Genomic DNA, 14,848 nt, shown 5'->3' on the forward strand with positions numbered 1-14,848 from the left:
GAGGCACCCTACCCACGCTGGAATTCACTCCCAGTATTTTTTCATTCCAGAGTTTTTGTATGCGTTTTTCCTATGATGAGAATAACAGTAATATCTAACACTTCTAAAGCATTATTGGGTTGGACCAGTCTCCCTTTGGGTGATGTGTATATGTATAATTTAATGCATTTAGTGCTTATAAACAGTCCTATGAGGGTAGATAGATACTGTCATCATTCCCATTTTAACAGTAGAGGAAACAGAAGTCTAGAAAGGTTGAGTCTTGCTTGAGGTCACACAGTCGGTAAGCAGCAGAGCTGGGCTTCAGATCCAGGTGTTGTAGTTTAGATGCTGGGCGCTTAACCTCTTTCTGCTATATTGCTTTTCATACCTGTAATTAATAAGTACATGTATCATTTAATAATTACACAGCTGCATGTATCTGAGAGACCTAAATTAACACAATAGAGGCTTATTTCTCTCTCATATACCAGTCTGGATGTAAGCAGACCAGGGTTCTGCAGTTTTCTGTGACCCAGACTCCTTCCTGTTTCTTGTTCTACCCCTGCCAGGTTTTGCCCCTTATCCTCATGGCCCACAATGGCTGCTGAAGATCCAGCCATCATATACACATTCTGAGCAGTAGGAGGGAAGAAGAAATCAAGAAGAGACACTCCTTTTCTTTAAAGACACTTCCCCAAAGCCAACATAACATGTTGTTGTAGGAGTTTCTTTATTGAGGGAGACGGAGAAGATAGATATTGGGAAAAAACTAGCAGTGTAGCAGTTTTGTTTTGGGTCTTTTGTTCATTAAAATTCAAGTAAAGAAGGAAATAAAAATCACGTGAAGTTGACCATCATTATTGGTGATCTTTTTACATGTTGATTCAGATGCATGCTGCTATATTATGCACAATTTTTAAGATAGTGTTCTTCCTCAAAGCAAAGGAATCAGTTTTCAAGTCTGATGTGTATTGTTTTGTACCTTTCTCTGTTTTTATTTTTATGTCTTTATAGATAGGTGTTTGGGGTTTCTTTTTCTTTTCTTTCTTTTCTTTTTTTTTTTTTTTTTGCCTTAAAAGTTAGGTTAATGTGCATAACATAAAATTTCCCATTTGCCATTTTTTTTGAGACAGAGTCTCACTTTGTTGCCCAGGCTAGAGTGAGTGCCATGGCGTCAGCCTAGCTCACAGCAACCTCAAACTCCTGGGCTCAAGCAATCCTCCTGTCTCAGGCTCCCAAGTAGTTGGGACTACAGGCATGCACCACCAGGCCCGGCTAATTTTTTGTATATATATATATTAGTTGGCCAATTAATTTCTTTCTATTTATAGTAGAGATGGGGGTCTCGCTCTTGCTCAGGCTGGTTTCGAACTCGTGACCTTGAGCAGTCCGCCCGCCTCGGCCTCCCAGAGTGCTAGGATTACAGGCGTGAGTCACCTCGCCTGGCCCATGTAACCATTTGTAAGTGTGCAGGTCTGTGGCATTAAGCACATTCACATTGCTGTGCAGCCGTCACCGCCCTCCATCTCCAGAACTTTCATCTTCCTCAGCTGAAACCCTGTGCCCATTAAACACCGAACTCCGCATTCCCTCCTCCCGTAGCTCATGTTTGTTGTTTTTTAACATAGTTTATTACACAAAAATGCAATCCTATTCTATATACTTTCCTTCATCTTTTTGCTTTTAACAGTATATCCTGGAAATATCTCCAAGTCAATTATAATTCTAAGACTTTGTGATACTGTGTTTATTTGACCTTGTAAATTGAAAAAAAAAAGATTCCGAAATATTTGTTTTAACCAAGAGACTTATTTTATTTCTATTTCTGTTTTTTCTGTGATATTACAAGTACGAGTACTTCTGAAGCTCCCTTGATGCACACTTTGAGGATTTTATAACTCAGATTGTGAAACTTCAGAGTTCCATGTTCCTGAGCTTCTCTCATCTCATTGGTATCTCTTGTTTGTGCCGGTTCTTGCTCATAGCATCTTGTTTACTTTTGTGCCTGGCCTGTCTTTGGTTGCGTGTTGGTCTTTTTATACTTGAAAAGTTATTTAGAGGAAGAATTGCAGGCCTAGGATGAGCATATTTGCTTACAGAGAGGATTTTTCTTTGCTTCTGTCAGCTGCCTGGAGACATTATTAGTCTGGGGTCTCCTTGCGCCAGGTTTAAGGCTTGAGCTGCCCTGCGTACCTGCAGCACAAGTCCTTGGGGGTAGGAGTGGGGGGGCACAAGTACTGGGGGGTGGGAGTGAGGGGCAGAAGTTCTGGGGGGTGGGGGGGCACAAGTCCTGGGGAGTGGGAGTGAGGGGCACAAGTCCTAGGGGGTGGGAGTGAGGGGCACAAGTCCTAGGGGGTGGGAGTGAGGGGCATAAGTCCTAGGGGATGGGAGTGAGGGGCACAGGTCCTAGGGGATGGGAGTGAGGGGCACAAGTCCTAGGGGGTGGGAGTGAGGGGCACAGGTCCTAGGGGGTGGGAGTGAGGGGCACAGGTCCTAGGGGGTGGGAGTGAGGGGGGCACAGGTCCTAGGGGGTGGGAGTGAGGGGCACAAGTCCTAGGGGGTGGGAGTGAGGGGCACAAGTCCTAGGGGGTGGGAGTGAGGGGCACAAGTCCTAGGGGGTGGGAGTGAGGGGCACAAGTCCTAGGGGGTGGGAGTGAGGGGCACAAGTCCTAGGGGGTGGGAGTGAGGGGCACAAGTCCTAGGGGGTGGGAGTGAGGGGCACAAGTCCTAGGGGGTGGGAGTGAGGGGCACAAGTCCTAGGGGGTGGGAGTGAGGGGCACAGGTCCTAGGGGGTGGGAGTGAGGGGCACAAGTCCTAGGGGGTGGGAGTGAGGGGCACAAGTCCTAGGGGGTGGGAGTGAGGGGCACAAGTCCTAGGGTGTGGGAGTGAGGGGCACAAGTCCTAGGGTGTGGGAGTGAGGGGCACAAGTCCTAGGGGGTGGGAGTGAGGGGCACAAGTCCTAGGGTGTGGGAGTGAGGGGCACAAGTTCTAGGGGGTGGGAGTGAGGGGCACAAGTCCTAGGGGGTGGGAGTGAGGGGCACAAGTCCTAGGGGGTGGAAGTGAGGGGCATAAGTCCTAGGGGGTGGGACTGAGGGGCATAAGTCCTAGGGGGTGGGACTGAGGGGCACAAGTCCTGGGGGTGGGGGGGGCACAAGTCCTGTGGGGTGGGGGTGGAGGGGCACAAGTCCTGGGGGGTTGGGAGTGGGGGGGCACAGGTCCTAGGGGGTGGGGGGCACAGGTTGGGGGGAAGTAGGGGAGCACAGGTCCTGGGGAGTGGGAGGGGGGCACAAGTCCTGGGGGGTGGGAGTGGGGGGATGAGGAGTGGGTGTGAGGCCTTCTGATTCCTCTTCCTAGGGGTGGAGCCCTAGGGGTGGGGTCTCAGCTCCTTATAGGGTAGGACTCTGTTTACCTCATATGGGCCATAGGCTAGCATTTCTGTCTCCCAACAAAACACCTAGCAGATGTCCTCAGACACATTAAGAAGCTTCTGGAACTCCTTTACTTCTTTAGATTCCCACTTTCCCTGCAGTTTTTGCCTGGTAGATCTGCAGTCTGGTCCATTCTTCAGTGCTTTTAAGAGTATACTGTATATTTACATATGTACCTGTGTAAGCCTAGTAAAAATTATGTGCAAGAGTACATACGGGAGAATATATGGGCAGTATATATTACCACTATAGCAATATATATAATTATAACATGTAGTGATAATTCTTAGTATGTTGGTTAATTTCATCAAGCTTTTTCAGTTCTTTCCAATGGGAGAGTTGGTCTGAATAACCTAGCCCGCTGTTACTGAAAGAAGGACTTACTATCCGCTTTTCAAATTATCAGTTGACTTGAAGTTCAGAAATGTTCTTTCTAAGGTTCTGTGCCTCTAAGATGCTGGGATTCCAGATTCTCAGGATCCGCTCACTTGGGGATGCCAGGGGACGGGACGGCAGGTTTCCCAGTCTGAGGTTTCGCAGGTCTTGAGCCCCTGCAGCCTCGTGGTCACCAGGAGCCCCTGAAGGACTCGGGTGGGTGTTCTGCGCGGGGACCAGGGCAGTGCCAGGCCCCCCACACTGGCAGACAGCGGCGTCTGGGGTCTTTGGGGCATCTGTCTTCTCGCCAGCCCTGTGCCGAGTCCGAAGGCAGTCAGGCAGCCTGCGGAGGAAAGAAAAGGCGTGGGGACTCACCACCTGCCCCGCTTCCCTCCTCAGGATCTTCATCATCTGGGCCATCAGCAGCTGGTTCCGCCGAGGGTCGTCCCCTCAGGACCACACAGGCCCCGGCGGAGCCCCGCGCGTCGCCAGCCGCAACCTGTTCCCCAAAGACACTTTAATGGTAACTGCTGGGTGGCGGGGTGGCCTCGGAGGTGACGGGAGGGGAGTGTGGAGGAGTCATACGGGCAGGGAGCTCTTCCCAAGCCCTGCTTCCCACCTGCCCGTGTTCTGAGTCGGTGGCCAGCAGCTCTCGCCTGCGCTCCGTCCGTCAGCCTCAGCGCCCCGACCTCCGGGCCCAGCAGCCGGGAAGGCGGAAGATGGTTCAGGGAGCTCCTGCCCCTTTCTGTCCCCAAGTTCCGATGGGCAGGCTGCCAGTCTCCCAGAGTGCTTTGCTCCCTGACTTCAGGCTCAGACCAAGACAGTCATGGTGGCATGAGAAAAGAGAAAATGTATTCTATCCACTGCTACCCCCGTCTCTACTACCCCCATCCCCCCAGTAATTGTCCCTGTTAGTGTGCTGACCGCGGCCACCGCTCTTGATCCACTCACAGCCATCAGCCGGCAGGGCTCTGCCGAGCAGGCCTGAGCTCTGCCCCTTCCCCTCCCGACAGAACCTGCACGTGTACATCTCAGAGCACGAGCACTTTACAGACTTCAACGCCACGTCCGCGCTCTTCTGGGAGCAGCACGACCTCGTGTACGGCGACTGGACGAGCGGCGAGAACTCCGACGGCTGCTACGAGCACTTCGCCGAGCTCGACATCCCGCAGGTGGGGGCAGCCCCTGGTGCGTGGCCCACGGCCGATGGACTCACGTTGAAGGGCCTTTCCTCCCGTCCACTCCCGGCCCCGGCACCTCGGGTTCAGGCCCCAGGCGTGGCCCCGCCCTCAGCCCACGTGCCCTGTGACCACAGGCAGGTCCCTGAGGTCTCAGGGCTTCACCCTCCCCCATCTAGAAAAGATAAATGTGGTAGAGTTGGCCTAGGATCCTGCCAGCTGCTGCTAAGGTTGTGTGTAGTCCTGGACTTAAACCCAGTGAAAGATTAGTGATTGTCCCCGAGGATCCGGTCATCACCAGTTTCACAGTTTCTTTTTTCTTTTTTTCTTTCTTTTATACACAAAATGTCAGGTGTAGTAAGGGAAGCACAGTTTCAAAGTAATATTAATAAACAATGATTGAGCACCAAGCTAGGCTGACTCATGGAAACCTCCCAGCAACCCCATGAAGTAGGAACTATTGTTATTCCCATGCGACAGATGAGGAAACTGAGGTCCAGAGAGGTAAAGCTACTTATCCAAGGTCACACAGCTAGCCAGAGATTCAAACTCTGGCTCAGAACTCTGGCAGCCCGGGCTCAAATCCTGCCCCTTCCAGGTAGCCCTGCCTAACACGCAGGCTTGGTTAAGTTCTCTGTCTGGGTTCTCACACCTGCTGGCCTTCCCCATGCCAGCCCTGTCCATTCTGGGTCCTTGCTGTGTGGGACAGGTCTTCCTCCCTGGGGCTGTCTTGGTCACTTCCGTGTCCCCAGCACCACCCAGCATGGGACTGACTGCAGAATTAAGAAGTGTTGAATAAATGAGAGGGGCCTCTATCTCTTCTTTGGGGAATGGCTGCCTTCGTTCCTGTCTCCCCGGCAGGCCTTTCCAGCCTCCGCCCGGGGTTGGGATTCCTGCTGTGTTTCTGTCGGGATGACTGGAAGCAGGGTGTAGACACAGTCTCCTAACCTGCACTCAGGGGTGACTCCCATGGACACCTCAAGCCCAGCCCCAGGCCTCACCGCAAGATCCAAGGAAGGCCCAGGGCCCGGCAGGCCTGGCAGTGAGATCTGCTCCAGGGACTTGGATCTAACCTTTGAAGCTTCAGGTGGGGCCAGGATGGACTTTAACGGCAGGAGAGCCAGATGCTTTGGTCCATGCCTGTAGTTGGAACCATGCGGGAGGCTGAGGCAGGAGGATCACTTGAGCTCTGGAGTTGGGGCTGCGGTGCATTATGATTTCCCCTGAAAGTAGCTGTTGCCCTCTAGCGTGGGCAACATGGTGAGACCCTGCTCACCGCACCCCCCAAAAAAGGCAGGAAAGTGAGGAAGACACAGTGTAGCCAGCTGTCTTGAGCTGTGCTGGGAGACAAGAAAGAGACGGCTCAAATCTGGCCTTTGCCTTCCACCCAATAACCTTGGGCAATGGGCCTCCCCTCTCGAAGCCTCAGTTTCCTCATCTGTATCAAGTGAGAACAGTCCCCTTTCCTGGGGAGGCGGGGAGAGTTAGTGAGACAATATGAGAAAGGCCTGGGCAGAGAGGGTCCAGCTGTACGTAGGTCATAGAGCGTGGAGGTGGAACAGTATGTGCGAGAGGTAGAGCCACACGGGCCCATAGACTGGGTGGCCTCCTGTCTACTTACCACGTATTACATAACCCCTTTGCCTGAGTCCTGCTCACCTCATCTTGAAAATGGAACAGTAACAGGACCCACTCAAAGGGGTTTACATCTGTTACATGATTTATTTATTTATTTATTTTTTTTGAGACAGAGTCTCACTCTGTTGTCCAGGCTAGAGTGCCGTGGCATCAGCCTAGCTCACAGCAACCTCAAACTCCTGGGCTCAAGTGATCCTCCTGCCTCAGCCTCCCGAGTAGCTGGGACTACAGGCATGTGCCACCATGCCCGGCTAATATATATATATATATATATATACACACACACACACACACACACACACACATATATATATTTAGTTGCTGAGCTAATTTCTTTCTATTCTTTTTAGTAGAGACGGGGTCTTACTCTTGCTCAGGCTGGTCTCGAATTCCTGAGCTCAAATGATCCCACCACAGGCCGCCTCGGCCTCCCAGAGTGCTAGGATTACAGGCGTGAGCCACCGCGCCCGGCCTGTTACAAGAGTATGAACTCACTGTATTAGGGAGTTGCTGTGTAAAGTGTCCAGAGCAGGATACTGGCCCATGGTAAGAGTTTGGTGTGAGTCCTGTCTGATGAATTTCTTTTTTTTTTTTTCTTTTTCTTTTGAGACAGAGTCTCACTCTTTGCCTGGGGTAGAGTGCCATAGTGTCAGCCTGTCAGCCTAGCTCACAGCAACCTCAGACTCCTGGGCTCAAGCAATCCTTCTGCCTCAGCCTCCCGATTAGCTGGGACTACAGGCATGCGCCACCATGCCCGACTAATTTTTTTTCTATATAATTTGAGTTGGCCAATTAATTTCTCTCTATTTATAGTAGAGACAGGATCTCGCTCTTGCTCAGGCTGGTTTCGAACTCCTGACCTTGAGGGATCCTCCTGCCTCGGAGTCCCAGAGTGCTAGGATTATAGGCATGAGCCACCGCACCTGGCCCGATGAATTTCTTTTTTTTTTTTTTTTTTTTTTTTTTGAGACAGAGTCTCGCTTTGTTGCCCAGGCTAGAGTGAGTGCCGTGGCGTCCTAGCTCACAGCAACCTCAAACTCCTCGGCTCGAGTGATCCTTCTGCCTCAGCCTCCCGGGTAGCTGGGACTACAGGCATGCGCCACCATGCCCGGCTAATTTTTTTATATATATATCAGTTGGCCAATTAATTTCTTTTCTATTTTATAGTAGAGACGGGGTCTCGCTCTTGCTCAGGCTGGTTTTGAACTCCTGACCTTGAGCAATCCGCCCGCCTCGGCCTCCCAAGAGCTAGGATTACAGGCGTGAGCCACAGCGCCCGGCCTCGATGAATTTCTTGAGAGCTCATTGACTGAGTTCTCACTCTGTGCCAGGCACCATGCTGAGCGCTCTGCATAATCCGTCGTGACTGGTGCTGTGATGACCTGCATCCTACTGTGGGGCCCTGAGCTCAAGAAGGGACCCTGAGCTCACACAGCTATTGCGGGCTAGAGCCAGGGTCTGAATCTGAGTCTTCCCGACTCCAGCATATGGCGCTTTTTTTTTTTTTTTCTTAAACAGAGTCTCACTCCATTGCCTGGGCTCGACTGTCCTGGTGTCAGCCTAGCTCACAGCAACCTCCAACTCCTGGGCACACATGATCCTCCTGCTTCGGCCTCACAAGTAGTTGGGACTATAAGCACATGCCACCACACCCAGCTAATTTTTTCTATTTTTGGTTGCCTGGCTAATTTTTTTTTTCTCTATTTTTTAGTAGAGATGGGGTTTTACTCTTGCTCAGGCTGGTCTTGAACTCCTGACCTCAAGTGACCCTTCCGCCTCGACTTCCCAGAGTGCTGGGATTACAGGCTTGAGCCACCTCGCCTGGCCCAGCACTTGGCTCTTAATTGCTCAGCTACACTTGCCACCCTGAGCACTCAGTAAAAGGCCAGATAATTGAGGGGGTGGGGAAACTGCTGGGGGCAGGTGTCGTGCCGGGCGTTCCTGTTCCCTTCTTCCCGGTTGGCCAGCCTGCCCACCTGTCCCCTCTGTGTCTTGCAGAGCGTCCAGCAGAATGGCTCCATCTACATCCACGTTTACTTCACCAAGAGTGGCTTCCACCCAGACCCCCGGCAGAAGGCCCTGTACCGCCGGCTCGCCACGGTCCACATGTCCCGGAGTAAGTCGCTCTCCTGACAGCCAGGACGCACCGCCCAGGGGCCTGCATCCTGGGAGCCTGCGCTCAGGGAGGCTGGGACGGGTGCCCCACCCACCTCCTATGAACTCTGTGGACACCCAGCGGGCAGACCCACAAAGGAGGAGCTTGGGGACCAGAGAGGAATCTGCTAGAAAGAGCAGATGGAGATAGGACTTTGGAGGAGAGGAGATAGTGTTCACCAAAGGAGAAGGGCCAGGGTTGGCTTGTGCTCAGCACAGGGCTGGAGAGACAGAGATGCTCGAGGATAATTTGTGAATGAACAGTGGGTTGAAGGTGCAGACGGAAGCCGAGAGGGCCCCTGAGATCGCGGGTGTGATCTCTGGATTGTGTCAGTTCAGCCCCTGTGAACAGGCACTTCACGAACTTGCTGCATGGGGGGCGTCAGTGTCCGTGCATGTGTTTCGTGGCGTGGCACCCGGCTCCCAGGGGCCTGTTCAGATGGGTCCTGCGAGGCTGTGCTGTGAGTCACCACTTCCCCAAGGTGCACATCTGAGCAGCGCCCTTCCTCGGTGGGGCAGGTGGTGAGGGGCCACGTGACTAGATGAGACCTTCCATTGCAAGGACTGTCCCCCATTTCCACCCTGGCTGGCTGCCCAGGTGGTGCTGAAGCCCCACTGGGAGAATCCCAGTTGAGTGAACAAACCCCTGGGACCTTCCAGTCCCAGGGAGCCCTGGGTCAGGGCTGGATGTTTGCAGCTTCCTACAGAGCTTCATAATGAAAGTGAGGTTTTTCTTTACCCAGGGCACCTTGTTAAATACGTGTAAATCTCTGATTGCATATGTGGTTTAAAATTCAAATAATTTGTCAAGATAATGAAACCCAGCAGTCTGCCCTCCACACCTTCCCATCCTGCTACCCGTAGGCAACCACTTTAAAATTCATGGAGCTGTTTCTTCTGCTATCGAACCTCTATGGCTCTCATTTTTTGTGGAAATAGTGTCTTGCTGTGTTGCCCAGGCTGGTCTTAAACTCCTGGCCTCAAGTGATCCTCCACCTTAGCCTCCCAAAGTGCTAGGATTACAGCAGCGAGCCACCGCATTTGGCCAGTTTTCAGTTTTAGTTGTTATCTATTGACTTTCTATTTCTATTCTGGAAGAGGAAATCCCAACACAGGAATACAGTTTTTTTTTTATTTCTTTTTTGAGACAGAGTCTCACTTTGTTGCCCAGGCTAGAGTGAGTGCGTGGTGTCAGCCCAGCTCACAGCAACCTCAAACTCCTGGGCTCAAGCAATCTTCCTGCCTCAGCCTCCCGAGTACCTGGGACTACAGGCATGCACCACCATGCCTGGCTACTTTTGTCTATATATACTCGTTGGCCAATTAATTTCTTTGTATTTATGGTGAGTCGGGGGTCTTACTCTTGCTTAGGCTGGTTTCGAACTCCTGACCTGACCTCGAACTCCTGACCGCCTCGGCCTCCCAGAGTGCTAAGATTACAGGCGTGAGCCACCGCGCTGGCCTCTATTGACTTTCTATTTCTACTCTGGAAGAGGAAATCCCAATGCGGGAATATAATTGTTTTTGGTTTTTTTTTCTTTTCTTTTTTGAGACAGAGTCTCACTCTGTTGCCCAGGCTAGAGTGAGGGCTGTGGCGTCAGCCTAGCTCACAGCAACCTCAAACTGGGCTCAAGCAATCCTCCTGCCTCAGCCTCCCAAGTAGCTGGGACTATAGGCATGCACCACCATGCCCGGCTAATTTTTTCTATATATACTCGTTGGCCAATTAATTTCTTTCTATTTATGGTAGAGTCGGGGTCTCACTCTTGCTCAGGCTGGTTTCGAACTCCTGACATCAAGTAATCCACCTGCCTCAGGCTCCCAGAGTGCTAGGATTACAGGTGTGAGCCACTGCACCCGGCCTAGGAATATGGTTTTGATTAGATTAAGACTCTCTTTCAATGCTTTTGAGGATGTGACTGTTATTCACATTCGAACCACACAGTTGAAAATAGTTATTAATTATATATTTTCCTTTCCTGTCTATGTTAGTCCTTATTCTGTTGTTTACAACAGAATATCTGAAACTGGGTAATTTATAAAGAAAATAAATTTATTTCTTACAGCTATAGAGGCTGAGAATTCCAGGGTCAAGGGGCTTCATCTGACATGAGCCTTCTTGCTGGTGGGGACTCTGCAGAGGGGGCTAAGCATGCCAGCTCAGGTCTCTCCCTCTTCTTACAAAACTACTAGTCCCATTAGTCTCTCACCCCATTAATCCGTGACTAGATTCATCCATTCATGAGGGCACAGCCCTGACCACCCAATCCCTTCTTAAAAGCCCCACTTCTCAATACTGCAACAATGGGGGTTAAATTCCAACATGAGTTTTGCAGGGCACAAGCGTTCAAACCATAGCACACTGTCTAACTTCTTGTTTTCCAGAAGGTTAATAATTGTTGTCGTCTTTCTGCTTGCCTGGCTCTTTTTGACTTTTTTTCCTCACATCCACTGTCTTCCGATGGGCAGCCTTAGAAATCTCCCACTGTACCCATTTCAGCGGGCCTGGAGAGGGGCTCCCTCAGAAAGCCCCCTGCTCCCCTAGAGTGAACTTTGTGTGCTCCACCGAGCTTTTATTTTATCGAGGGCTATTCCAGACATGCCCTGTGGATTTGGTAATGATCCGTCGCCCGTTTCTGGTTAGCGTGGTAACAGATGTAATTCTATTTGTGTGAGTTAGGTCTTTCCTACTTCTTTTGGTGTAAAAATACCCTAAAGGATGATGATTTTTTTTTGTCATCATCTACACTGGATGAAATGCAAAGTTGGTGCCCCTGTGTCGGTTTCCAAACCTGATTTGGAAGAGTCTCCTGGAGTGGCCCAGTGCCACTCTGAGCGAGTGCGTCTGTGCCGTGTGCTCCGTGGGTTGTTCCACGCGCCTGGCCTCCCTGGGCAAGGTCTGCGAAGGAGCGGCCTGAGAGCGTGCGAGCTGCAGGGATGGTCCCCACCGATGTGTCCCTGCAGGGGGGATGCATCTGAGGTCTGGGTTCAATGACCTGACTCCTCAGAGGTCCCCCTAAATGTGACCCAGTTGGGTGGCTGTTTGCTTGCGTCCTCCTTACCCCCAGGTGATGATCACGTGACCATCCTGATCCACGTCAGTGTTTTCTGTGGTTTTGTCCTTGGTGAACGTGATCTGTGTCACTGTGGGGTGAGGTCGTGTCCACAGTCAATGTGTCAGTTGTCAGCGTGGCCTGTAAAGCAAACTCTGCAGCCAGTGCACCTGAGGAGACCCCAGGATCACCCAGCCTTCCCTCCCCAGGCTTAGAGTGGGGACCCCTGAGAGCAGGGACATAGAGGCTTGGAGTTAGCCACCTGCCGACTCCAGGTTGAAGGAGAGTGTGGGGTCGGAAGAGCCCCGTTTCTCCCCAAAGGGCCAGTCATCAGTATTTCGAGCAGCACCGTCCCACAGGGCTGGGGTGCGAGCCGGAGACGTCATTTGACATTTTCTAGTAGGAAAGGAATAAAGAGCAAAGGTAAAGAGAAACCGTGAAATTACTGTTCATAATAGTTCCACCGAGCTCCACACATTGTCGTTTCAGCTATAATCAATAAAAAAAAGAATGAGATATTTATTTTACTTTTTTTTTTTTCCCCTTGGTTTTTTTCTGAAATCAAATTTCAGAATCCACTGTGTGTGTCTTGCATCACACCGAATCTCAGTTTGGACCAGCCACGTTCTCAGTGCTCAGAAGCCACGTGTGGCCGGTGACCCGCATACTGGATGGCACAGCCCTAGAAGTTTCACATCCGAGAAAGGGGGGCTCTTGCGTCCCCGCTGGAGCCGGCCCATCTCCTATTATAACCCCACCTCCACGCCTCCGAGTCGCAGGCCGTGTTCTCTCCTGAGCCAGGGCCTCTCTCCCCTGTGCCTGCCTGCCCTGGCAGCCCCTCCCGGGTGTGGAACAGCAGTGGAGCGTGTCCCCTGGAAGTCATTCTCCAGGGACATGCTGGGTCCCACCCTCGGGTGTTTGCTGTACCCTGGACGTGGGGACGAGCTCTGAAACGAGTTAATGATCCAAATGATGGGGCGATGTTTGTGTTGACAGTAAGAGCAGCAGGCCCTGGGCCCCTTCACAGGCCCCGAGCCAGGAAGAAGTGGGGCTACTTTTTCCTTATCCCTAGAAGGGACCAACTCTCCAGCGTCCCTCTACTTGTAGGAGACAAAGCCAGGACCTTCCCTGAGAACCCCCACTATCGGCCAGCACCCCTTCCCGTCCTGCGTCTCTGCCTGGCCCTAGGGGCGGGATGGAGAGTCCCAGGCGGGCGGGCAGCGTAAGGAGGGGCTCAGAGTGCCCTGGCCAGGGCGGAGGGGACAGTTGGAGCATAAGCAAGCACGAGCCCTTCCTCCTGGCAGTCAGGGCGGGGGGCAGGAGCCTGTGGGCAACCTGGCCCTTGCAGGAGGAAGTAAGGTTGACTTCTGGCTGGGGAGTCACAGCCCCAAAGTGTTTTTCACTTTGGTTTCTCATGGTGGTGGCTCCGGCCTTCTCTGGAACCGTCCACAAACCTGTTATGGTCATGTGTTCAACTGGTCGTTGCTGGGCCTGTGCGGGGACACCGTGTTCAAAAGGCCCGGCCCTTCCCTCATGGCCTCACAGATTGGTTGAGGGGACAGCCAGCACTGGGCAGGAGAATTTGGAGGTGACATCTTGTCAGGAATGAAGCTGGTGAGGAGAAGGACTGGGTAACCGTGTCCAGTGGGGTGGCCAGGGAAGCCCTGTGGAAGAAGGGACATTTCAGGGAAGGCTGAGGAGGAGCCAGCCGTGAAGACTGTGTAGGGGGCCACGTTCCTGGGGACGGAACCGAACATGCGAAGGCCCGGGCCGGCGTGCGTGAGGAGAGGGGAGTGAGGCGGGCGCGGTGGCAAGGGCAGAGGGGTCGGCGGGGCCATGGTGAGGGTCTGGGCTTCCAAAGCAGCCAGACCCCACGCTCAGATACTTGATTTCAAGAAGTATCTTGAGGTCGGCAAGAAGGGGACCCCCAGTCATCCGGCAGGAGCCCGTGGCTGGCCTGGGTGGGCCCACGGGTGGGAGAGGGGTAGGGTTGAGGCGGTGTGGAGGGTGCCCCAGGCAGGCTGGCGGAATAGATGAGGCAGATTCTGGGGAAGGCAGGCTCCAGGTGTCTGCCTGGGGTAACTTGGTGATGGAAGTGTCCCTGTGGGGAGATCTGGGGAGGCAGTTCGGGTGCCTAGGTCATGCTGTTCCTAGCCGGGGAGCACAGGGGTGGAAGCCAGAGACCACGAGCAGCCACGCAGGGAAGGGATCCGGCGTCGAGATGCTGCAGGTGCCTGCAGGTCACATGTCCAACCCTCCCGTCCTCCTGCCTCTCCCCTCACCCCCATAGTGATCAACAAATACAAGCGCCGGCGATTTCAGAAAACCAAGAACCTGCTCACAGGAGAGACAGAAGCTGACCCGGAAATGATCAAGGTAAACAGGAGCAGGGCCCTCAGGGGCTCTGGTCTGTCACCACGGCTAACTGCCATAGGAGCTTGGTCAAGCCACTCCCCTCCCTGAGCCTCCCATGGGTTCCTTCTCTGGGAAGTGGCCTTAGGAACCAGCCGCCTCGGGGAGCAGGGAGGAGTCCAGGCAAGGCCACCGGGGCCAGTGCTCACGGTGCATGTGCACACACGCGCGGCCTCTCCCCAGCCCTGGGAGGGGGCTCCTGTCACCAGTCCTGTCTTTAGATGAGGGCTCTCGGCCACAGTCTCACAGCCAGGAAGCGGCAGGGCCGAGCGGAGACTCACACCCATGCAGCTGGGCCAGAGCCTGGGCCAGCGGGCACAGGAACTCGAGCTCTGGTGGGGATCGCAGGATGGCTCGTGGCTGTTACTCCCAGTGGGCTGGGGGAGCGGGGGGTTAACCTGCGCTGGGCACCCAGAGCCTTCCTCCCTCAGCACGGGGTCCTGGGTGGGGGCTGCCCCGCTTGCGGAGGTGCGGCTGCCGTGTGCAGCCTGCCTGAGGGCCTCGGGTTTCTGCTCTGTGGGGTGGAGGACACTGGCCACAGGGATCCTGGTGCTGGAGTCTGTAAGGCCAGGGTGAGCCCTCCACCAGCCGTCCCCGCGGCAGTTGATACTCTGCTGTCACGATCGTC

The 14,848-nt window shown here is 53.2% G+C and overlaps 1 protein-coding gene across 2 annotated transcripts in view; it reads left to right on the forward strand.

Moving 5' to 3' along the window:
- The window catches only part of CLPTM1 (CLPTM1 regulator of GABA type A receptor forward trafficking), a 32,910-nt gene that overhangs the window by 11,442 nt on the left and 6,620 nt on the right, over positions 1-14,848 (forward strand). For both annotated transcript variants that reach the window (XM_012761369.3, XM_012761368.2), the window contains exons 3-6: positions 4,185-4,308; positions 4,799-4,957; positions 8,600-8,717; positions 14,099-14,184. In XM_012761369.3, coding sequence (XP_012616823.1) covers positions 4,185-4,308; positions 4,799-4,957; positions 8,600-8,717; positions 14,099-14,184 — 487 coding nt within the window. The remainder of the gene's footprint in view (positions 1-4,184; positions 4,309-4,798; positions 4,958-8,599; positions 8,718-14,098; positions 14,185-14,848) is intronic.

This window comes from Microcebus murinus, chromosome 16 (genome assembly GCF_040939455.1).
Source record: "Microcebus murinus isolate Inina chromosome 16, M.murinus_Inina_mat1.0, whole genome shotgun sequence".
NCBI classification, from domain to species: Eukaryota; Metazoa; Chordata; class Mammalia; order Primates; family Cheirogaleidae; genus Microcebus; species Microcebus murinus.